Below are 26,818 nucleotides of genomic sequence, written 5' to 3' on the forward strand. Positions count from 1 at the left end.
GTGGTAGAAAGAAGATGGAAGTTACCCTTTTCAATACAATTCCTGCTGACAGTAAGGAAGGGAGCGAGGGAAATCTGCCTGAGCCACACACCACGGCAGAGCTGGGCAACTGCATTCATAATGTTCCTATGTAAAGTGCAGCAGGTCACTTCATGGCCTGGAACCTTCTCTGAAGAGTGTAGGTGTGGCAGAAGTGTGCATAAAATTGGATAATAATAATAACAGCAAACACTTGTTATTCTTCGTGGGGGACACTGTCCTAAGCAGATTCTAAATGTTGATTTAATATTGCAACAACCCTATGAGCATTATTATCATCCCTTCTTGACAGAGAGATTAAGGAACTGGTCTGCTACCGACACAAAAGTTTAAGGAACTTGCCCAGAGTCATACTGGAGAAGGTTGTGTGAACTAGAATTCAAGCCTGGGTCCTTGCTGTACCCTCTAAAGCAGATAATCACCCTGACTGGATGGCCATTGCACTCAGGGTTGACAGCCAGCCCAGTGGTGGCCCAGACCAGAGAAGAACAGTCTCTTTTCACCATTCTGAGATGTTTCTAGAGCTACACGGACAGGGAGGAGATGAGAACCAACGGGGCTGGGAGTATAGGTGTAACATTTCATTTTAAAAGCTAGGTAGCCTCCCGCCCTGGTTGTTCCACCAATGTGGTGTCAGAAAAGTGTCACAGTGCTGCCCATGAAGGAATCACTGATGGGGGCAACCTGGGAACCTCTGCTCCAAGCTACCAAGGAATGAATCAGGAGGAAGGGACCAGACAGAGGGCAAAGCATTTCTCTGGAACAAGAAGGGGATCCTTTGTTTTGAAAAATTTCAGAGCTTTTCTGTACTTCAAGGTCTCAAAGCAGACCCTGAATACTAAAAGAGTTTGTTAAATTATAATATACAAATGAAAACCCACTAAGTTCTATCCACTTGCCCCTTCTTCCCACAATTGGATGACTTGGCTGCGAAGAAGAATAGCATGAGATTTATACATTTTGTGGGTTTTTTTTTTTAGAAAAGATTTTCTCTCCAATTTCCTTAAGTATTTCATCTTTGCATGAATAAGAAGGGGGCAAATGGGTGCAATTCATATTGATGTTAATATCCTGGTACATACATGGGCCAGGTGTTTATTGTACAAGCCTGAAAGGGAGATACAGTCACTCAGGTCTGGCCCAACATTTTGTCAAAAGAGAGTAGATCCTTGGAGGGTTTGAAAAGGGGATCAAATGCAATGAACTGAAAGTGGCATGATCTCAGCTTCCTCACTGCTCATTTAGAAGACAAGAGATTAAACAGGAATGATAGGAGAAGCTGTAGTAACATTTTGGAATCATTTTCAACTCTTCTAAAGAAGCAGGATAAAATTAAATTAGTCCAAAAAATAACTGAAATGTGTTTCCAATTTGTTTCATCCCCTTCTACTCTCAGCCCCATTCTTTTAAAATTCCTCCCATTGAACATATGTATATGTATAACTGATTCACTTTGTTATAAAGCAGAAACTAACACACCATTGTAAAGCAATTCTACTCCAATAAAGATGTTAAAATAAATAAATAAATAAATAAAATAAAATTCCTCCCATTAACATTCTCTGCTCACTGTTTTATCTATTGATTTTCCTTTGACTAGCCAAGAAATCGATGTATGAATTCCTTACAGCCAAAAGTCAAAGATGCCAAAGGAATAATGGTACTTATAAAAGATAAAGCACTGATGGAAGGAAGGAAGGGAGGGAGGGAAGGAAGTGAGGGAAGGAGGGGAAAAGAAAAAGCAACACCCTCATTCATTCTACTGTCAACTGACAAAAAATGCACAACCTAGAAGCTGAGAAATATGTTTTGTCAGACGGACATACTGAAGATTTAAGCCTGGGAGACAGGCTTTCAGATAGCTCTGAGAAGTAACGGAGGAGCCAGGATATATAGGAGTTTTGCAAAAACAAACCAGGTAGTTGAACATCAAAAGATTTCTGCTAACTAAAGAAAAAACAAACATTTCAAGTTAATGAATTTAGCACCTTTCTATGTATGGGAAGATGCAAGAGTCTGGGCTCATTGAAATCATTCCTTTGATATGCACCTTATCTAGGGCCAGTATCCTATTTTTCTCCATCCTGAAACCCCTCTGGGTGAACAGTCTGGGGTGATTGCAGGCAAGAAATTGATTTGTGAGTTCCTTACAGCCAAAAGTCAAAGATGACAAGTGAAGAGTGGTACTTTGGAAAGTAACATCCTTTGTCTACTTATATGGCAGGCAACATTCTTCATCCACACTATGAAGGAACACTGTGAGGTATCTACACAGCATTATTGGGCAAAAGAGCCAGGACTGAAATCACAGGACATTATTCTGTGATCTTGCAAGTCACTTCCCCTTTGGGGAGCTCAGTTTCCTTAATTTTGAAATAAGGTTGAACTAGCTGTTCTCTAAGGATCTTACATTCTCCCTTTTTCAATTAGTCACGTTCCTTCTGGCAAGCATTTTTATTCCCACCTGGTAACAAAGAAAATAAGACATCAGGAAGTTAAGTGGTATAGACCACCCACTGTGGAAGTGAAGGGGCTAGAGAGCACATTTCTGGGCAGGAGGCTGTCTTTTAGCTGCTGAGATTCAATTCTTTATTTTCCATCCCTAGTAACAAAAATTTCACCTTGAGGGCAGAAACAAAATCAAGTTAGAGCTCCTAGTGATTAAGTTTCCTGCAGTGACTCAGAATATAAATCAGCAGCTAACTGGATGCATGGGAGTTGCTTACAGTTGCAAGTTTGTCTTTGTCAAGAAAATTAAAAATACTTGTTCACATTTCTACAAAACCATGAAAACAACAAACCAGACATCCATAAATGATAGATTGAGCTGTGGTTAGGCTAATCTGAATTAATTATTCTGAGTTACAGCAAAGAACAATGCTAATGCCTCCCCTTATTCTGCTGACAAGAGCATCCATCAGATGCCTGCTTTGGCTTCTGCATCACCAGTAAAACCCACTAAACCAAGCCTGTCTCCCTTCATGCTGCCTCTCATGTCCTGAGTAGAAGGGGTTTCTTTTCTTCTCTCACTGCATTTCCTTTCATAACTCCCTTCCACTAATTTTGAGAAAATAAAGAAAAATGTTCTTTTGGTATAATTACATTTCCCCTAATTCTTATTTTGCTTTGAAATGGAGACTGCTAATATAAACAGAAATTCCAGGGCAGAAAAAAAGAAGACATGCATATAAACAGTAGGACTTAACTCTCACCCAGGGGAACTTCTAGTTCCTCTTTGTAAGTAATTCTTCCCGAAAATGAAATATTAAACTAATCTTTCAGCTTCCCTGCTCACTAGCTGTGTGTTTGGACAAGTCCCTTAGTCTCTCCATACCTTAGTTTCCTTACCCGTGCAATGGGTTATTGTGAGGTTTAAATGAACACAGACTTGTAAAGCGTTTAGAACAGTGTCTGGTGCACAGTAAGCACTATAGTAAACTAGCACTACCTCTGTTGTTATTTCTCCCTAAGCAGTAAGTTATAGTATCTGCTGGATTGTCTCAAACCCAGACACTTCAGAAAATTTTTGCTCTGGTTGAAAAATCTTCGAAACAAAAGCCAATTTCTTTTTTTTTTTTCCGCCTTCACTTGATACCAGCCTAAACCAAATATGTATATTTAGAAATGGTTTTGAGTCATTCTAAGATTGGGAGAATGATACAGAGAGGAAGTAAAATTCTCTTTACATCTCTAGAGGGCAAAGCTTGGCTTCTTCCATTGCCTTTCGATTCTAAAGCTGTAATGTAGTCACAGCAGAATGATGTCAGAGATTGCAGATAAAAGGTCACAAAAAGCAGCTTACACAACAGGGGGAAAGGAACACTAAATCTTTGTTTAGAATACGGTCATTGGGAATATTTGTTGCTGGAGAAAATCTAAGTAGAGTGACCACTTGCATGTTGATGATGATAAATGGTACATAAGGGGAGCCCTGGGGATGATAAATGCTGAGAATGTTTATAAATATGTTTCCCCCTATCTGATCATACCTAAAGGGACAAACATCATTCATAATTATGGTGTCATTAAAATAAACCTTTTTATTTTATTGCTTCCACGTTTTCCATTAGCTTTTAAAGAATTGGTTCATCAGATTTCCAGATTAAAATGTGTGATGGTATGCATTCTAACACAAGGTACATAACAGATTCAGCGACTGGAAGACAGAGAAACATGGAAAATGTTTCAGGAGCACCACTCGGCCTTAGGTTTTAATGGGCGAAGTCTCTTCCCCAAATGCAGCCTTTCTGTATGCGTTTACACAGAGCCGTTATTGCCTTCATTTGTTCATTCCCCCTAAATGCTTCCTGCTTGCTGCCTGGGCCACTTCCTGTTTCAGCTGGAACCGTGTTGACTACCTAGTACTCCCTCTACAGTGTGACTTAGGGTAGAAGAGCAGCAGACAACACACATCGAGTGCTGGTCACTGTGCTTCCTGCACTAACTTGTCTACTTACTGCACTCACAACCGTGTGATGTGAATGTTCTGGGGATAAGGAGGTGTCATTGCCCTCAAGTAAAAAGCCAGCCTGCATGCTCGAGATGAGCAAGTTGCTCGTAACAAGGAGGAAGAGTGACACTGTGGCCACCTGCAGGATGTAAGGAAGCTGGTTTTAGGAAGGACTTATGGGCTTCGGACTTTGTGCAAGGTTCTGTTGGGGAGGGTATAAGTAATCAAGGGCTTTGCTCAGGATTGGGTGCTATCAGGAGCAGGGCAACTTTGTGATTGGGTGTTTTAATAAGCTATCTGGGAACTTCCCTGGTGGTCCAGTGGTTAAGAATCTGCTTTTCAACGTAGGGGACGCGGGTTTGATCCCTGATCAGGGGAACTAAGATCCCACATGCCGCAGGGCTACTGAGCCCACGTGCCACAACTAGAGAGAAGCCCGTGCGCCACAATGAAAGAGTCTGTGTGACGCAACTAAGACGTGATGCAGCCAAAAGTAAATAAATAATTTTTTAAATGCACTGTGATTAAAATTTTTTAAAAAAATAATAAGTCATCTGTATGGGAGGGGGATGAAGCAAGGCTAAAACTGTGATTGGTAAAGAAGCAGCAGTCACCCATATTAGCCAGGATGGGAGGAGGCTTTGGTCATTTCTGTGGCTTGGACAATGCTCATGTTTTGTCTGTGTTCACACACAATTACAGAGACGTCTTTTTTTTTTTGGTCTCAACTTCATCCTGGACAGTCAACAGAGTGGCCTGGTCTGATGCCAGTGTTCTGTGAAAGAGTTCATGTTTAACAAGAGATAACCAGGGCATAGCTTGAATGCCAGGTGAGTTCTTAGAAATATCAAGGCCAAGCTGACAGTCCCGTGCCAGCTTCCGGGCATCAAGGGCTATTTATCATTCTCAGCAGTGTTAAGAAGTTGAAGAGCTAGGCCAAAGTCATACAGCTCATGAGTTGAAGAGGCATAATGTTAATACAACTCAATCTGGTCCCTAAGCCCAAACACTTACAAACGATTTGCCCTCATTCGGCTTTTATGAAACATCTGTTTTCACCTTCCTGGATTTCCCAGGAGAATCCAGCTAAGCTTCCTGGCATATTCTGTGGAATGAATTGGATTGAGTCTGGAGAGCAACACTGACGTCAGTAAGAATCCAAGTCTAATGTGACCTAAACACAATCTATTTCAATGACAGTCTCTTGCCGTCCTCCTTCTGTGCCTTTGTCAGAAATCAGATCTTGTTCAAGTATTCATGTGTATGGTTAGAAACACCCTTAGTTGGTGATCTCCTGCCTTTTAGCTCCAGCCACTCAGTTTGTTAGAAGTGTCTTGAGGTTAATAAAGTGAACCCCTTTTTAAATAAAGTATTCTTTTAGTATGGTAGAAAGTGCTGAGGAAACTTCCCTCAAGGACATAGGGGTACAGACAGCCTAAGGCTGGTGAAGCAGCGAAAAAAACAGACTAAGGAGACAAAACAGAGTTCAGAGATAAGCTCTGCTACATATTTGCAGTTACCTTGGGCAAGATTAGTGACCATGGCCTCAGTGCTCTTAACTCTAAAATGGGAATTAGAACATCTACCTTAAAACGTGTACTGTTAACATAACAAACCTTAACATGTAACTTTATGGTTTCTGTCTGTATCCCCTGCTGTGGTCCATGCTCTGAGCCCCCAAGGGCAGGAACCAGGTCTGACTTATTCCCTGCTGCAGCCTCAGAACCTGGCATGTGACCATTCCGGCACCAACTCAACCTAGCCACAAACAGTCTCTGAGGAATGAATTTTATGCCCTCACAGTTGACTGAGTGTGTGGAACCTGTTGGTAGTTAAAGTAAAATCGTTCATGGATAAAGAATTCTGCCATATCTGTTCCTGATTCAAACAAAGGATGTAGTAGAAGCATCCTCAACAGGCAGAGAAGAAAGGTAGACCTTGGTATAGCCGAAGCTAACACTGTTTGAGCCAGGCACTGAGCTAAATGTTTTACGTACATGTTTTCATCTATTCTTTGTAGCAGTTCTATGATGTATACCTATTTACAGATAAAGGAAGCGAAGAGATTAAGTGCCTTGCCCTTGGTGGAGTTAGTCTGTCTTCAGAGCCTGTTCTGGGAGATGACTTTCTGCGTCTTGTTAGGTCATATGGAGAGGTCTCTCTCTCTCTCTCTCTCCCCTGTTCCTCTGCAGGGGAAAGTTTCAGAGCTGCTACCCTGGCACCCTTCTAGATTTCAAATTTCACATTAACACTTACCCAGATTATTCATGCCATACCATATTGCAGAGTGGTTGCTTTCTTCCTAGGTATGGGGAGCTTGCACTAGTGTAGTGAGTACTTCACTTAACATTATTCTGTGTATTAGGAAAGAGTCAGTAGAGAATGACAGTGGGCAGTGGCTTTGTTCCCCAATGACAGCAGAGATGATGTAACCCCCATGTGGAGACTAGGGGACAGCTGTTCCCAAGGAAAGAGGTACACAGGAGAGCACCGTATTCTTGTCCAGCCTTTGAACAGAAGACTCCAAACATACTTGTTTGCCATGTGTTGCAAGTAACCTGAAATCTCTAAAGGTCTGATATGGAAAAACAAAGGATACCAAAGAGATCCAAACATACTGAAAGCCAATCATGGCCACCGAGTTCATCTTTTGGTCACAAAAATCAAATGATTCCCTGGATTTGTACTTTCATGGCATTCTGCCTCTGGCTCTACTGGGCTTGGATAGATCTGTGGATAAGGCAGTTTCCACTCAAAAGACTGTGTCAGGTTCTGTACCCCATTGTTGGTAGGTGCAGGAAACATGGTTAGAGGACAGTTGGCTCATTGACCAATATAAGAACTGTCATTGATGCCATCATTGAGCACCGTGCTTGTGAAAGTTTTCCAGGTGGATCTCTGGGGCCAGCACGGCCACAGGTTTTATGCGTCCATGTCCAGGTTTGCTGCTCCAGGACCCTTGGCACCAGAAGAGAGGTTCTTGTTAGATTTGGGTGCTCAGGATCAGAGGCCCTCAGGCTGACCCAGAACCAGGGCTTCTGGGTTGAGAAGGAAGCTTGTTTTCATCTCTGATCACCATAAATTCATCTTGAAGGCCAGGTATTCATTTGTTAAACATTTTCCAAGCAAGCACTATAGCCCAGCACTGGAAATAGAAATATGAACTTGATGCCTTCAGAGACTGTAGAGTCACTTAGGGGAAACAGACACACAAATTTTTTAAAACTATAATACCGCGTAAAAATGTGCCACATCAGAAATATGTGCAAGTACGGTAGTAGTCAAAGCAGGAAAGATGGCCAGAAAAGGCTTCATAGAATTAACAGCAGTAGACCCATGGGTTGCTTACTAGCCATGTGCTAGGGTCAGTATAGCATAAGGGACCAAGCACACAGGCGTTGAAGTTAGACCAAAACTCAAATCTTAGCTGTATCATTTAGCAAATAACCATCCAAACCTCAGTTTCCTTCTATATAAAGTGGAAGGAATAAATACCATTATATCTACTATCAAGATGAAAGGCACACTGCACCAGTTTCCTAGGGCTTCTAAACCACAAACTTGGTGGCTTAAAAGAGCAGGACCTTTTCTCTCACAGGTCTCTGCAGGTGCTAATGGAGAATATTTCCTGTCCTCCTAACCTCTGGTAGTGGCCAGCAATCCTTGGCACATTGGCTTGCTGATGCATCATTCCAGTGCCTATGTTCATATGTTCATCTCCCCTGTGTGTATGTGGCACAGTGTCCAAATTTTCCTTTTCTTATAAGGATGCCAGTCATATTAGATTTAGGGCCTACCATAATTCAGTATGATTTCATCTTGATTGCATCTGCAAAAGCCATATTTCCTAATAAGGTCACATTCACAGGTTCTGTGTAGAAATGAATGGGACGAGGGGACACTATTCAACACAGTACACACAACAAGTGAGCCCTCAGTCAATACTAGCTATTAAAATTAGGATTATTATTAAATTCTAACAGCAAAACTTATAGATAGATATTATCCTCATCGAACAATAAACTAGAATTTAAGGGTTAAGTAATTTACCCAAGGCTAGTCAACAAGTAAGCTGCAGAACCAAGATGCAAATCTGCCTCATCTGACTTTAAAACCTGGGAGGGTTGCCAGCCACATTCAGGCCGGAGCCAGAAGGAGCTGATCTTGACACACAAACAGAAGTCTCTGGTCAGTATTGAGAGGCAGGTTGGGCAGGGAGAAGGGAATGCATGGTGGGCAGGAAATTGATGTCCCAAAGCCATAGATGGCAAGGCTGGAAGACCCCTGTAGACTTTATAAGCCCAACCCCTTCGTTGTTCAGAAAAGGAAGAAAAGGACTCAGAATTGGATGACTTGCCCGAGACCCTATAATCTGGTTGGTAAAAGATCCTAGAGTTCAATCCACATCTTTGGCCTCAGGTCATTGTTGTTTGTCCCTTCTTTCCTGAGGATGGCCCCAGGCCAGGCCAGCCCCCTGGACATGTACTAACCTTGCCTGTGTCTGGCAGGCAAGGAAGCATGTCTGGGAGGGGCAGCTGCTTACTTATGTGGGAACCTGAGTCTCAGCTCTGCTGACCCCACTGCCACCACCAGACAAAGAGCCTATTTATAAAGCTAAACTGATACAAAGTTGAAAACCCTGAAATGATCAAGGCTTCCTTGGAGAAGATAATGTGGCAGCATTGACTCAATCTGGGAAAAGACACAGAAGTGTGAAGGTCAAATGCAGAGCCTACTATTCCTGAGATTCTATCAGCAGAGACTGTGCAAACAGCAAGGTGGGCCCTATCTCAACCTGGAATGGTATTGCAATTATTAGCAGTTATGCTGAACAGTTTTTGAAAATCCCTGAGATTAGAAAACACATAAGTATGTGTAAGTCTCTCCCCTTGTCACTGTTAAGGCCCGGGTGTTGAAGGCCCTGCCCCCAACTCCCTCATCCTTTCTCCACAGGCAGGCAAAGGGACCTTTCCAGTTCGTAGCCTGTCCACACCCCCTCTGCCTCATCACCTCCCTCCCCATGTCCTTCGGCATAAATGCCAAACTGCCCATCCCAGCACAGAGGCCTCTGGGAATCTGACACACCTATCCCACCAGTTTTACCCTCTGCCATCAAATTAACGTATTTACCCACTCACATACACATTCTCCCTTATCTCCCTCAGCTTCAGCTGCACAACTCTGATTCTATCCCACTGACCTCAGTGCCTTTGCACATACCTGATACGCCCTCCCCACTCTAGTTCCTCCCACTTTCTTAACCTTTCTTAATTGTCCTTAATGTTTGTGTCCATTCAATTCTAGAAATCTGTACTAAAGCAATCCTTGTACAGGCGCACAGAGATGTGTGTACAAGGGTGCTCGTTGCTTTATATTTTGTATTAGAGGAAAAATAAGGACAAGTCCATCAGCAGGTTAAATAACTTGTGTCCATCTATTCTGTGGTCGCTGTGGAGCTGCTAAAATGATGCCAGCCAGGTATAGATGAATGTGAAAAGGTCTCCATGATGCACTGTATTAGGGAGTCCTAATAGGAAAGGAGAGGTGGGCCCCTACACAGTTGGTGACCTCTCCTATAATCCTGAGAAGAGTATTGCGTAGGGGGGTGGAGGAAAGGAATGAAGTTAAACACCTTCCAAGGTGTCCCTGACAAACCCCTCACTGGGTGTTCAGATCATGAGGCATGTGTATTTATGCTGTTAAGACCAAAATTTCACTTTTTCACTTTCATTGACTAAATCAGAAATCATCTATAATTTTTCAAAGTGATAATAGACTTGAAGCCAGTGCTGCTATGTTCCTGGGTGTATTTGATCAAGGGTGAGAAAACCTGCATCAAATTCTGAATCTACCCCTGACTAGATCTCTCACTCGGGGGGATATATTTTTGCTTACCTGTGTAAGATTTACTTTCCTCATCTGTGCATCGAGGGAGGTGGACAAAATAATCTCTATGATATCTTTGTTGCAAGATTCTATTGGTCTCTTACTCTTGAGGCTTGTACAATGTTAATAAGAATAATAATTGCTAATGTATTTTAAGTGGTTACGATGTGATAGGCACTATTCTAAGCCCATAAAATATATTAACCGTGTTATGCATCATAGCAATTGTATGAAATAAATACTATTGTCTCCTTTTTATGGAAGAAGAAAATGATGCCCAGAGATTAAGTATCTTAAAAGTCACACAGGGCTTCCCTCATGGCACAGTGGTTAAGAATCCGCCTGCCGATGCAGGGGACACGGGTTCAAGCCCTAGTCCGGGAAGATCCCACATGCCGCAGAGCAACTAAGCCCATGCACCACAACTACTGAGCCTGTGCTCTAGAGCCCATGCTCCATAACAAGAGAAGCCACCACAATGAGAAGCCCGCACACCACAACGAAGAGTAGCCCCCGCTCGCCACAACTAGAGAAAGCCTGCACGCAGTAACAAAGACCCAGTGCAGCCAAAAGTAAATTTATTTAAAATAAAAAAGTCACACAGTAGAAATTTGTAGAGTTGGAACCTAATTTCAGGCAATCTGAGTCCAGAATCCATGATCTAAACCATTCTGTTATGTTGCAGCTAAAAGTCAATCTTTATATTGCTGCACGATTTAAGGATTCATACCAAAAAATTTAATGTTGAAGAAAACAATCTGAAGAGCTGATATAAAAAAGCTGATATAAAGCTGATATAAAAGCTGATATAAGCTGATATAAAAAGTGTAGGTGAATATGGAAAAATTATCCATAAGAGCTCAAATGCAAAACTCCAGCAAAAGCTTTCCTTAAATATTTAAATACCCATTTCTGTATACCCATTTTAATGACCCATTAATACCCATTTCTGTATACCATAATGTGACTGTATCTACATACTTACAGATACAGTGTATATATATAGTTGTTACAGTATAACAATTGCAAGAAGAAAATATCGCTATTGCTATTATTGCAGTCTTTTCTCTGAGAATACTACATTTTTTTCTCTGAGAGTAACACCATCACGTGTACACGGCATTGATGCTTTCGTTTTACTTTCACAGATGAAAGAACTTGGTGTCATCTTCTACAACTGCAGCTGTCTGGTCCTAGATTTACAAAGGATATTCGCTTTATATAGTTCATTAAAATTCAAGAGCAGAGTACCTCAGACCTGGTCCAAGAGGCTCTATGGGGTCTATGACAATGAAAAGAAATTGCAGCTTCAGTTGAACGAAACCAAATCTCAAGCATTTGTGTCGGTGAGTTTTGCCCTCTTCTCCTCCTCCCTCCTTCCTCCAAAGGCCCTTTATTAAGTTGCAATGTTCAAGTGTGATCTTGTATTGGGCAAAAATGAATTTGACAGATCAGTTCAACACATCCCTTGAAGAGTTAAAATATATCCATTCTTATACTTAATCATATGCTGTCCCTAGTTATAATAACAATACATGTGAATAATCATTCCTAGTTTCAGATACTTTGCATTATCTGATTTGATCCCCCCAGTCACCCCTTAAGGTAGACCCAGGATTATGACTGTGTTACAAATGAAGATATTGAAGTTTATCTACTAGCACAAAGACTGTCAGATGGCAGGTGCCAAGAGAAACACAAGTGCCCAGGTCTTCTGATACCAGACGCTATTTTTGATGCCTTTCATCAATGATTTTCAGACTTGATCTTAGCAGTAGAACCCTCTGATGAAACAAATCTGAGGGAACCCCAGTGTGTAAAACAGACAAAAGCAGAACTATTGTATTTGATTGGGGCTGGAGGGCAAGAGGCCCATCCAAAAGGGCAGGACACTGTTTCCAGGCCTCTGGTTACACTTGAAAATCACCACCCCCTGCCCACACACCACAGCTATCCCCACAGTGTTGCTGAGAGTGGGCAATGTAAATATCTGGACCTACAGTTCTGGTCCTCAAACTTTAAAGTATCTAAGAACCAGACGGGGAACCTGTTTAAAATGCAAACTTACAGTCCCCCCATCCTCACCAGGATCTGATCCACTGGACCTGGGCGAGACCTTAGAATTTTGATTTGAATCAGGCTTCTGAATGATCCTGATGCTCAGGTAAACTTCTCTAAACCATGCTCCCAATTTAATATGGCTGTTTCTCCACTGTCAAGCTGTGCTTCTATGCCAACAACTTTTATGTCACTGAAGAGCTTTTCATGGAAGAGTGAATAGTAGCCTTTTTACCTATTAAAATGAAAGCACATTTTGAAAATTTAGAAATCTGGCAGTAGAGAGAAAATTGAATTTTCTTGTCTTAAACAAATTCATATAAGTGTGAATAATATAAAATAGACTATGAAAGATTTTCATCAAGTAGAACTAAAAAAAACCCTTTTTTTGGTATGTGTGGAGGTCAATAATGCAGTAGCATGTAGCATATCATATAGGGCATTTTACTAATAAAATGCATATATTCAATTTTATTTCCTCTCAAGACAACCCTATAAGACAAGAAAACCAGATATTATTCTCAATTTGTAGATTAGTTGCAATATGAAATTTGCCAAGGAACCACTAATCCATATGGTAACATCACACCCCAGGAGTCCAGTAGAACAGATTGAAGCAGCGAGAAATAGATGAATTATAAGCAAATTTCAGATAGTTGCTGGATTTTGAATTTAGTTTGAATCTTAGAGATGAGTGAATGTCATTGTTGCATAAATTTAAAATCTGACCCTTAAAATAGTGGGGGAGTCCTCCTTTGTTGATTCCAAAGTTAACATCTCTACTTCAGAGAGAGAGCCCAAGCCTTTAATAAAATGTATGAAAATGCAAGGGCTTTGCTGTATTCCAGGGCAAATTTATAAACTGATTTTTATTAAATGGTTTGCCACAAAATAAGTTGAGCTTTTTTTAACAGTCCTTCAAGTATAGTCTTTTAACCATACAGCACCTTTGTTTTCTATTTTTATTTTATTATTTTAAATTATTTTATTTTCCATTTCTTATTAATATCTCAAGCCTACCTTTGAATTTCAGTTCAACTGATATTAATTGAACACCATTTTTACAGAGGTATAAAATCTTACAGGTATAAGATAAATAAAAGTCAGTATTCCCAATATTGGAATTGGTATCATTTACTTAGAGCTCCTTGATCTCGCCTCTGTTATAGCATTTATCACATTTTTGTAACTATTTATTTATTATCTCTCCCACTATTTTATCAGGCTCTGAAGGTTATATACTGTACTCTCTTCATTATTGTTATTCCCAGTACCTCCCTCAAGCCTCCCTAAAGCAGCAATAAATGTTGGATTGGTTCTACTAGTAGTAATATCAATAAGAAGTTCCAGGATACATATAGTTTTCTGAGTATATGTGCCAAACAAATGCCAAGACAAATTTATTTAAGTTCAAAATATTTGTTGTAAAATATCTTAAAATAGTATATTATATTTTTATAAGCTGACAGTCCCAAGACTAAATTAACACACGAAATATATATATTTGAAGGCCTTAAGAATTATCATTACCAAAATTAGATTTTAGGTGATAATAACTTAGCATGGTTAAATATAAATTTTAAGTTACTATATAGATATGAATTATTTCTAATTTTCTCATGGAACACAAAGAGGCACTTGGTTAGATTTAAGTATGTGATTTCTAATAACTTGGGGCCAGATCATTCTAATTTTCTTACATTCCCCATTGAAATCAGAAGATAGGAACAATAGGCTGAGTTTTTGTCCTATTTGGTGGAGTTCTTTTTAGAGCTCTTGAGATTATGCATTTGATTTCCAAGATAAAGACTAGTTAGTTCAAGGTCTGTTTTTATCAATTTGGGTGCTAGACAGATTTCATTTCTTGTTGTTTATTGTTTAGTTCATTCATCCATCAATCATTAAACTGAGATTTATTTAGTGAGTGAGGGCAGACATTGAATAGAACTTGGTGCTACTCTGAAAAATATAATTAAATACCCCTTTATAATCTCTGCTATATATTTTAATTACATTTTAATAGATTTATTGATATATAACTTACTACCATAAAATTCATCCTTTTAAAGTATAAAACTCAGTGGGTTTTAGTATAGTCACAGAGTTTTACCTTCTCCACCTTCTCCACCTTCTAATTTTAGAATATTTTCATCACCACAAAGGAAAAAGCCATACCCATTAGTAGCCACTCTCCATTTTCCCCTTCTCTCAGCCCTTAGAAACCACTAATCTACTTTCTGTGTCTAAGGATTTGCCTTTTTCTAGACACTTCATACGAAGTAATACAATATGCAGTCTTTTGTAACTGACTTCTTTCACTTAGTATAATGTTTTTGAAGTGCAAGACTCAGTACTTTTTCCTTTTTATGGCCAAATAATATTCCACTGTATGGATATATCACATTTTGTTTATCTGTCCATCAGTTGATGGACATTTGAGTGTTTTTACCTTTTGGCTATTGTGAATAGTACTCCTATGAACCTTCATGTACAAATATGTATTTGAATATCCATTTTCAGTTCTTTTGGGTTTATGCTTAGGAGTGAAATTGCTGGGTACTGTGGTAACTCTATGTTAAACATTCTGAGGCATTGACAAACTTTTCCAAATTGGCTGCACCATTTTACACTTCCACCAGCAATAAATGAGGGTTTCAGTTTCTCCACATCTTTGCCAACACCTGCTATTTTCTGTTTTATTTTAGCCTTCCTGGTGGGTGTAAAATTTGTCTTATGATTTTGATTTACATATTTTAATGCACTTACTGGCCATTTGTATATCTTAATACACTTACTGTCCATTTGTATATCTTTTTAGAGAATTGTCTGTCAAATCCTCTGCTCATTTTTCAATTAGATTTCTTGTTTTTTTTTGTTATTGAGTTGTAAGAGTTCTTTATACATTCTAGATACAAGAATGTACTTGATTTGCAAATATTTTCTCCCCTTCTGTGGGTTGTCTTTTCATGTTTAATTACATTTTAACATATATATTCTGGGAATGGAGTATGAATTTTTAAAAAAAAACCAGGAAACTGTTATGAAATAAATCAAAACCCTACTAAAGCAAGTATTTAATGAATATGCAAAACAAGGTACATGCAAATATAAGGCATTTATAGATGTAAGAAAGAAACATAGATTACTTATTATCAAGATGCCTCAAGAGCACTTGATTGGTAAAAGATCATCACAGAGCTGAAATAAAGAAAAGGATCTGTATTTTCCTTCTCCTTATATTTTGCTATGGAATAAAGGAGTACACAGTGCAAGGCTCAGAAAATTAGTTCAGGAATGATAAAAAGGGAACTTAACAGCCTTCTCTGTAATTAAACAATCAGAACTAGTTAATTTCCTCTGCCAAATCAGAGGACACAGTCAAGCACTACCATGACCCCAGGGGCAGAGGTACTCATACAAATAGTCATGCATTTCCTTAATAAACACATGAAGCATCTGCCATGCTCTAGGCATTGAGTTGGCAATGGGAACATAGGAAAGAAAAAGGTATGTACAAATAAATGTCTATTCACACATGGATGGAAATACCTAGAGTGAAGCAACTCCAGCTAGGAGTAGAGGTTGGGGGTCATACAAGCCTCCAACACTTACTAATTTAAGAAGCACTTTCACATTCATTCCACAAATATTTATTGAGCATATAATATGTGTTAAGTATGGCATGGCACAAGGTGCCAGAGACATACAACCAAGCAGCTCACAAGCTGGTGGAGAATCACACAGACAAATGAATGCAGTACAATGTAGCATGTGCTGGAATGATGCTGCACAAAGCAGGAATCTTATGTTGATCACTGATGTATGCCAAGTGCCTAGACTAGAGCTAGGTGCATGGCAGGTACTTAGTAATATTTGATGAATGAATGAAAGCAAGTACAGAAGAGGAGTAGACCCAGCCAGGAGTAGGCCATTCTCTTATTTAAGCCACAAGGCAAACCAGTGTGAAAGATTTGTTACTGTTCTTATCTCATTGGAAACAGAGGCTCAGGAAGTGTAAGGGACATGCCCAGCATGCTACAGGTTATAAATGCTGGAACCTGGCACATCACAAGCATATAAATGCTCTATCACCAAAGGCACAGTATCCAAACTTATTAGAAAATAGCAAATGTAAAGAGACCAGCAACTCTGTGTCTAAGTTTGTTCCCCCCTGAAACCAAAATCCAGTTTTGGGAACATGCAAGGAAATTCAGAAAATTCCTAACTGAAGCAAAAACATGGGCATTTGGACACATTTCAGAGTTGACCTAGGCTCCTGTCTAGAGCTAAGATCCTTAGATTCTTCATGTTAAACCTAAAGAATGTTTAAAGTAGACCCAGTAGGCTGAGGAAATTAATGAATTTGAATATTTAATTTATTAATGGAGATAGAAAAATGAGTAAAATGCAATTCCTAAAATCAAGGTATATCAGTCCAAGCAAGGACATGAGACAAGTGTGAGTAATTATAAGTTTGAATACACTAAACAATATAACAAATAAATCATATTATGGGAGGACAGAAAAGGAGAAGTAGCCTCTAGGTGACAATATTAAAATGTTTCATGAGGAGATAGTATATGAGCTAGAACTTTGAGAATGTATAGGACTCTGATAGGCAGAGATAGGAAAACACATCAGCCAGAGGGGCTGGCAGGAGCAAATACACAGAGGCAGACAAGACGAGAACATAGCCATGGGCTGACGATTATTTTATTTTGGGGCACAGAAGGCATGGTAGCCAGTAAATGAAGGAAGCAGAGAAATGGGAGGGCCAAAACTCAGAGGATACATGGATCCATCCCTCCCAATGAGATCAGACTGGATTCCAAGAAACCAGGAGTCCTGAGAGTGACACATGTTTGTTTGTTTGTCTTTTAAGCATCGAGGAGACAAGGAAATGAGTTCAGAAGACATATAAAAGCCCCAGCAAACAGCACCAGTGCCTGAATGAGGGAAACAGCAATCTGGAGTAAGAGGGAGGGACAACATGAGAGACACTGCAGAAGCCCAAGCCATCTATCTTGGTGACAGATGGGGTATCTGCATATGTGTGTGCTGGGGAAGAAGTGTAGGATGAGCATTGGCTTTTGTTTGTTTGTTTTTTAATTTATTTTTTATTGTTGTGTTTTGGGCTTTTTTGTTGTGGTTTATTTCTCTCTTTTAGCATTAGGTTCTTTTTTTAATACTTAGAAGCTCATCCTCATTCCAGAAGGAAAGTAATTTAAATCAAAAACTCATTCTGATACTCATCTGCCAAGACAACATTCTGAGTAGGGACGCCTGGTGGGTGTGGCCCTTAAACAGGCTCCTTTCTCAGTCCCACACTCCTCCCCAGTTGGGCATCCAGTCCAAGAGCTTCATCTTCCCTCTCTCTAAGCTGGGATAGGGATTCCCACCAGCACTGTGTGGGGAGTTGTTCCCAAACATTTGTCAGGGACCCTGACCACCATTACTGGTAGAACATTTGATGAAGGACCCAGTACTGCCATTCCAGGCAGTTCCAGAAACTGTTTATATGGGCTTTGGTACTAAACACCCATTGCTTTTTTTGTGTTCCTTCACTTGGTTTCTTGCTTGTCAGAGTAATGCAGGAACTACAGAAATGCTCCTTTCAGTCTTGTCCAGTGGAAAACCAATGAGAAAACCAAAGTACATCTTTCCCTTTCTATAGCAACTTTATCTAAAAACATCATACTTCTGTAAGATGGAAACCACTTCGAGCAACATGAGAAAAATACCTCAAGTATAATTTGCCTCTTTTTTCATTTTTCTTAAGGCCCTGTCTCTCCTTATGAACTTGGCATCTTAATAAGTCACTTGGTTTTTCCTCTAGAATTACTGATGACCCTTTCTCAACAATCAACACTCCTCTTCCTCACTTGATGAAAGATTTGGGAAAAAAAAAAAACACAAGATTTTTAGACCATGTGTCTTGAACATCTTCATGGCCACATTACCTTTCAAGTGAAATAAGTTCTAGCATAAATGGCTTGCTATATGCATATATACACTATATATGGTAATGCCTGAGAAAATTAACTATGTATGACAGGGATGTATACCAGAGTCACGTTAAGTTTAGAGTTAGAGCACTCTTATAAAAATAAGAGGTGTGTGTATTGAAAACAAGAATTCCCTCCCAAAACTGACTTAAAGGACAGATTTGAGACCCATACACCTTGTTTTCTACTTGCCTCAACTTTGATAGAACTGAAAATGTATTTGTCTTAATCTCATAAAGAACTGGAAAGTAGGTTTGCAAAAATTGGTTAAAAGCCAAGATTCATTTTTTAAAAATTTTAAATAACATCAAAAAAGAGAAATCCCCAGATTGCAAAAATTAATACTCTAAAAGTTTGTTTTTTGTGTCTCCACAGAATTCTCCCAAACTGTTTTGCCCTAAAAACAGAAGCTTTGACATAGACGCCATCTACAGTGTAATAGATGATGCCAAGCAATACGTGTACATCGCAGTCATGGACTACCTGCCTATCTCCAGCACAAGCACCAAAAGGTCAGTGAGTGTGCAATCTCAGCTTAGATCCTGGGCTCCAGGGCCAGACACTAAACTGGAGACCACAGGAGAAAACACCGTGGACACTGAGATGCTATCAGGTCACATTAGGTTGCACACCTTTCACATCTCAGTGTACATTTGCAGCTCACCCATGGTGCATCTCCTCTCTCAGTCCACTTTAAGGACTCAGGGTCTCATCCCACAGAACCACCTCAGTAGTTTACATTATAAGCATGAGAGGAACTTTAGAATAAAGATTGGGTTGTTTTCAACTTGAACATTATTTGGAAAAATAAATAAATTTAAATTATTTGAAAAAAAATTTTTTGAAAATTATCAGTTGAGAGGTACCTGAAGGACATACTGAAACTGAGTAGGTCTGGCAAGATTTTCCTTAAAGGAGGTATCACTTTGTTGTATTCATGTAGGTCTTCATTAAATGCTAAATTTTCATACTATCTTTTCCACTTTAGGAGAAAGGAACTTAAAATATGTATGTTCTCAGTCAATCCATCCATTTGTAAGAGGAAGAGAGTATCTTAAAATGGAGATTTATTTTTTTAATATTCATCACTGTTTAAGTGTGGAAATACTTAGAATCAACTTAGGAGCAGAATTTATGTCTCTAAGGCATAAATGCATGGCTAGTCCCCAAGTATTTCCCACTTTTGCTTTCTTGCAGGGAATGCAGAGATTTGGGTGCTTGTAAATGTTTTGAATAATCCATTTAATCCAGGAAAAGTTTCCAAAGTGCAAATTTCTAGGGGTACAACCTGAGACCTTTCTAATTTGGAAAATTACAGTTTCAGAATAACCATTTACTGAGGTTAAATAATGTGATGTGCCCTATATTGCTTGAATATTTTTCATATTGCCAACCTCACATATGCATAATATACAACTTCTCTATGCAAATGACTTTAAGATTGCAAAAGATGTGTTTCTCCCGGAAAGTGATGACTCCTAATGATTGTCAAAAACAATTTTAGGCTGCAAGATGCACATTATTAGGACACCTTTACTTTAAAATATTGTGCACCCTTTGAACATTCATGGATTTTTTCCACATGCTTTCATTTTTTCAATCCCTCTTTTTTATGTTTTTTCCATTTATTGTTTATTTGATTTTAGATTTTGTCTTAGACTTCAGCTTCACTTTGGGAAGAGTTTGAAACATGATAGGTTTTACCTGATTTTCCTGTTATTTGGGAGAATAAGTTCAGGTTTATGGACTTATTAGGATGGGATGATAATTTCAGAGGGTTGGAAAAACCTTCATTCCATGAAGTCCCTTCAAACAAACAAAATTAGGATCCTTCATAGACAAGGGGGAAGGAATTAGTATGGATAATCTAAAATATCTTGGAAATACAAAAATTAGAGAAAACTAAAAGAACTAGAAACTGACCTGAAGTCTTGCATTTTGATTATTAAAATACCATTATTGTTATTATTCAAAGAGCAGTTCTTTTGTTATACTGATGGTATTTCAAACCTGTTAATATCTCTAGCATTTTAAATGAAAAGCCATCAGAGAATAAGAAGTAGTTCACACATCAAGGTTAAAATTAAATTCTTCTCAATCATATGAATGAAAAAAGATTTTAAAGAGTGTGTTAAATTATCAGTGTGTTAATAACCTACAAACTTAAATTTTAGTCTGCACAGTAAACACAAAATGAAAGAGAAAAAATCTACATGCTTCCAAATTAGAAATGGTTGATATTGGTAGACAGAGATATTGAATATATTCTCCAAACTGGGAAGGAACTTTGACACCAAAAATCAAGCAATTTTGAAGTTTATTGTGGGTAAATTACATATAGGCAGCACTGGGCAGATGGAGATCCAGAGGCATTCTCAGCTGCACTCCATACTGCCAAAAGGGGCACAGGGGGACTTAAAGGGGCTAAAGGTAAAAATAGAACTGACTACTAAGGGAGAAGCATGTCTGCACTGACAGGCACCAGAGATTATTCCTCCCCTGAGGGGGTCTCATGATCATTAAACATCTGAATCAGCAAAAATCATTCAGTTCATATCAGATGAAGGCAAAGATAAAAGATGAACATGTTCCAAATTAAGGAACAAGATTAAAAATGAGAAGAAGAACTAAGTGAAGTGGAGATAGGCAGTCTTATCTGAGAAAGAGTTCAAGGTAATGATCATAAAGATGATCAAAGAACTCAGGAGAAAAATGGATGAAAACAGTGAGAATTTAGAAGTTTTTAACAAAGAGAAAAGATAAAGAACAACCAAGCAGAGATGAAGACTACAATAACCAAAATGAAAAATACACTAGAAGGAATCAACAGTAGACTAAATGATACAGAGGAAAATGGATCAGCAAGCTGGAAGACAGAGTAGTAGAAATCACTGACATTGAACAGAAAAAAGAAGAAAAATAAATGAGGACAGTTTAAGAGACCTCTGGGACAACATCAAGAATATTAACATTTTCATTATAGGGGTCCCAGAATGAGAAGAGAGAGAAAGGGACAGAGAACATATTTGAAGACATAATAGCTGAAAACTTCCCTGACCTGGGAAAGGAAACAGACATAGAAGTCCAGGAATCACAGAGAGTCCCAAACAGGATCAACTCAAAGAGGAACACAACAAGACACATGGTTATTAAAATGGCAAAAATTAAACATAAGAGAGAATATTAAAAGCAGCTAGGGAAAAGCAGCACATTACATACAAGGGAACTCCCATAAGGCTAACAGCTGACTTCTCAGCAAAAACTCTGCAGGTCAGAAAGGAATGATATGATATAAAATGATGAAAGGGGAAAACCTACAACCAAGAATACTCTACCTGGCAAGGCTCTCATTCAGATTTGATGGAGAGATCAAAAGTTTTACAGACAAGCAAAAGCTAAAAAAGCAGCAGTTTTAAAAGTAATGTTAAAGGGACTTCTCTAAGAGGAAAAAAAAGCCCACAACTAGAAACATGAAAATTATTATATTGCAAATGATATGGCCAATAAGGGGTTAATATCCAAAATATATAAACAGTTCACACAACTCAACATCAAAAAACCCCCAAACATCCTGATTTAAAAATGGACAGAAGACCTGAATAGGTGTTTTTCCAAAGAAGCCATATAGATGGCCAACAGGCCAGGAAAAGATGCTCAACATCGCAAATTATCAGAGAAATGCAAATCAAAACCATAATGAGATATCACCTCACACCTGTCAGAATGGCTCTCGTCAAAAAGGCCACAAATAACAAAAGTTGGTGAGGATGTGGAAAAATATGGAACCTTTGTACACTGTCTGTTGGGATGTAAATCGGTGCAGCCACTGTGGAAAATAGTGTGGAGTTTCCTCAAAAAACTAGAAATAGAACTACCGTATGATCCAGCAATTCTACTACTAGGTATATATCTGAAGAAAATGAAAACACTAATTCAAAAAGATGTATGCACCTCAACATTCATAACAGCACTATTTACAATAGCCAAGATGTGGAAGCAGCCTAAGTGTCCATCAACAGATGAATGGATAAAGAAGATGTGGTATATATATGTAATGGAATACTACTCAGTCATAAAAGTGAATGAAATTTTGCTATCTGCAACAACATGGATGGACCTGAAGGGTATTATGCTTAGTGAAATAAGTCAGACAAAGAAAGACAAATACTGTATGATATCACTTAATAGGTGGATATAACAAAAGAGAAACAGACTCACAGATATAGAGAACGAACTATTGGTTACCAGTGGGGAGTGGAAAATGGAGGAGGGGCAAGATAGGGATAGGGAATTAAGAGGTGCAAACTGCTCTGTATAAAATAAGCTATAAGGATATATTGTACACCACATGGAATATTTTACAATAACTATAAATGTAGTATAATCTATAAAAATATTGAATCACTGAAACTTCAATAACATTATAAATCAACTATACCTCAATTAAAAACAGGAAAGACAAGACAACATATCAAATACTGTGGGATACAACAAAAGCAGTTCTGAGAGGAACATACATGCTTAATATAACATATATATTACAAAATTAGAAGGATCTCAAATAATAAGCTAACTTTACACCTCAAGGAACTAGAAAAATAAGAACAAATTAAGCCTCAGGTTATCAGAAGGAAGGAAATGATAAAGATCAGAACAGAAATAAATGAAATAGAGACTAGAAAAATAATAAAAGGGATCAATGTAACTTAGATCTGGTTATTCAAAAAGATAAAAAAAACTGACCAACCTTTAGCTAGACTAAGAAAAAAAGAGAGAAGACTCAAATAAGTAAAATTTGAAATGAAAGATAAGATGTTACAACTGAAATTACAGAAATACATAGAATCTATGAGGCTACTATGAACAATTATATGCCAACAAACTACATAACCTAGAAGAAATGGATACATTTCTAGAAACACATAACCTATCAGCTCTGAATCAGGAAGAAATAGAAAATCTGAACAGACCAATATTGAGTATAGAGATTGAATCAGTAATCAAAAACTCCAGAGCCAGACATCTCACTGGAGAATTCTTCCAAATGTTCAGAAAACAACACCAATTCTCCTCAAACTCTTCCAAAATATCCAAGAGGAGAGAACAGTTCCAAACTCATTCTACAAGCCCATCATTACTTTGAATCCAAAGCCAGATAAGGATGGCACAAAAAAAGAAAACTATACGTTAATATCCCTGATGATTATAGATGCAAAAATTTTCAACAGAAGATTAGCAAACGAAATTCAAGAACACATTAAAAAGATAATACACCATTACCAAGTGGGATTTATTTCTGGGATGCAAGGATAGTTCAAAATACACAAACCAATAAATGTTATTACACACATCATATCAATAAAATAAAAGATAAAAATCGCATGATCATCTCAATAAATGCAGAAAAAGCATTTGACAAAATACAACATCCTTTCATGATAAAAACTCTTAACAGACTGGATGTGGAAGGAACATACCTCAACAAAATAAAGGTCATATATGGTAGACCCACAGCTAACATTATATTTAATGGAGAGAAATTGAAAATGTAAGATCTGGAACAAAGAATGATGCCTACTCTTACCATTCTTATCCAATATAGTAATGGAAGTCCTAGCTAGAGCAAATTAGGCAAGACAAAGAAATGAAAGGCATTCAGATCAGAAAGGAAGATTTAAAGTTTCCATTATTTGTTGATAATATGTTCTTAAATAGAGAAAATCCCAAAGAATCAGTCAAAAAATATTTGAATTAATAATTTCAGTAAAGTGGCAGGATACAAAATTATCATACAGAAATCAATTGCATTTCTTTACACTAATGATGAAGTACCTTAGAAAGAAATAAAGAAACTCATCCCATTCACAATACCATCAGAAAAAAAACACAAACTATTTAGGAATAAATTTAACCAAATAGGTGAAAGATATGTACAATGAAAACTACAAAACTTTGCTGAAAGATATCAAAGAAGACACAAACAAATGAAAAGACATCCACATTCATAGATTGGAAGAATTAATATTGTTAAAATGGCCATACTATCCAAAGCAATATACAGATTCAGTGCAATCCCCATCAAAATAACAAATGCATTCTTCACTGAAATAGAAGAAGCTATCTGAAAATTTGTGTAGAACCAAGAAAGACCCTGAATAGTCAAACCAATCCTGAGAAGAAAAGAACAAAGCTGGAAACATCACACTTCCAGATTTCAAACTATACCACAAAGCCGTAGTAATAAAAACAGTATGGTACTGGCACAAAAATGGACATGTCAACAAATGGAACAGAATAGAGAGCCAGAATTAAACCCCAGCATATACAGTCAACTAATATTCAACAAGGGAGCCAAGAATACCCAACAGGGAAAGGATAGTTTTTTCAACAAATAGTGCTGGGAAAACTGGAGAAACACATGCCAAAAGATGATATCGGGCCCTGTCTCACACCATCCACGAAAATTAACTTGAAATGGATCAAAGACTTAAACATAAGACGTGATACTGTAAAACTCCTAGAAGAAAATGTAGGGAGGAAGCTCATTGATATTGGTTCCGGCAATAATTTTTCAGCATAATGCCAAAAGTACAAACAGTAAAAAAAAAAGAAATCAACAAAAAGGACTACATCAAACTCAAAAGCTTTTTCCCAGCAAAAGAAACAATTAACAAAATGAAAAGACAACCCACAGAATGGGAGAAAAGTTTTTAAACCTCATATCAGATAAGGGGTTAATATCCAAAGTATATAAAGAACTCAGTCAACTCAATAACAACAATAACAAAAAAAATTGATTTTTAAAAATGGGCAAAAGAACTAAATAGACGTTTCTCCAAAGAGTATATCAAAATGGCCAACAGATACATGAAAAAATGCTCATCATCACTAATTATCAGGGAAATGCAAATCAAAACCACAATGAGATATCACCTCCCACTGTTATAATGACTCTTCTTGACGAAGACAAGAGATAACAGTTGCTAGGAAGGATGTGGTGAAAAGGGAACCTTTATACACTATTGGTGGGAATGTAAATTGGACACAGAATAGATTTTCATAGCATAGTGGGGTGGATAGAACAATAGATATGTGTACAGAATATTATAGATACTTGGTGAAAAGGCTTCTATGGCAGTTTCAGGGTTTGAAGAAGCTTATTAGAGGAAATGCTACCCAAATTACTTTAAACATATGCATGAGTTAGAAAAAAGTGTGAGAAAGGTAGTTATCCAGGTAGAAAGGAGAGCTTGAGCAAAGTTTCAAATGGAAAAATATAGCCTGGTCCATGCCAGGACCTATAACAAGTTCAGTGCAGGAACATAGAGCCCAAGATAAGGTGGTGAGAGACCAAACTGGAGACAGGGCAAGGACGAGGAGCAAGAGGGCCTGCCTACTGTGGAGTCTTGTGACCTTGAGGAGCGTCCACTGTGTTTTAATCAAAGGACGATTTGCTACAGTCCAAGAGATAGGGGACAGACCAGCAAACCATAGAGTCATAGAAGCCAATGGAATCTAGAGGAAAGCATAGGAAGAACACTCATTGACATAAATCACAGCAAGATCTTTTTTGACCCACCTCCCAGAGTAGTGGAAAGAAAAACAAAAATAAACAAATGGGACCTAATGAAACTTAAATGCTTTTGCACAGCAAAGGAAACTATAAACAAGATGAAAAGACAATGCTCAAAATGGGAGAAAATATTTGCAAACAGGTCAACAGACAAAGGATTAATCTCCAAAATATACAAACAGCTCAGGCAGCTCAATATTAAAAAAACAAACAACCCAATCCAAAAATGGGCAGAAGACCTAAATAGACATTTCTCCAAAGAAGACACACAGATGGCCAAGAAGCACATGAAAAGCTGTTCAACATCACTAATTATTAGAGAAATGCAAATCAAAACTACAATGAGGTATCACCTCACACCAGTTAGAATGGGCATCATCAGAAAATCTACAAACAACAAATGCTGGATAGGGTGTGGAGGAAAGGGAACCCTCTTGCACTGTTGGTCGGAATGTAAATTGATACAGCCACTATGGAGAACAGTATGGAGTTTCCTTAAAAAACTAAAAATAGAATTACCATATGATCCAGCAATCCCACTACTGGGCATGTACCCACAGGAAACCATAATTCAAAAAGACACATGCAGGCTTCCCTGGTGGCGCAGTGGTTGAGAGTCCGCCTGCCGATGCAGGGGACACGGGTTCGTGCCCCGGTCCGGGAAGATCCCACATGCCGCGGAGCGGCTAGGCCTGTGAGCCATGGCCGCTGAGCCTGCGTGTCCCGAGCCTGTGCTCTGCAACGAGAGAGGCCACAACAGTGAGAGGCCCGCATACCGCAAAAAAAAAAAAAAAAAAAAAAAAAAAA

At 38.4% G+C, this 26,818-nt stretch overlaps 1 protein-coding gene across 1 annotated transcript in view; it reads left to right on the plus strand.

The window, feature by feature from the left end:
• Positions 1-26,818, plus strand: part of PLD5 (phospholipase D family member 5) — a 485,622-nt gene that overhangs the window by 443,971 nt on the left and 14,833 nt on the right. The window contains exons 6-7 of the mRNA XM_029229649.1: positions 11,524-11,721; positions 18,814-18,950. Coding sequence (XP_029085482.1) covers positions 11,524-11,721; positions 18,814-18,950 — 335 coding nt within the window. The remainder of the gene's footprint in view (positions 1-11,523; positions 11,722-18,813; positions 18,951-26,818) is intronic.

Source organism: Monodon monoceros, unplaced genomic scaffold (assembly GCF_005190385.1).
Source record: "Monodon monoceros isolate NGI ecotype Baffin Bay Population unplaced genomic scaffold, NGI_Narwhal_1 Super_Scaffold_18, whole genome shotgun sequence".
NCBI classification, from domain to species: domain Eukaryota; kingdom Metazoa; phylum Chordata; class Mammalia; order Artiodactyla; family Monodontidae; genus Monodon; species Monodon monoceros.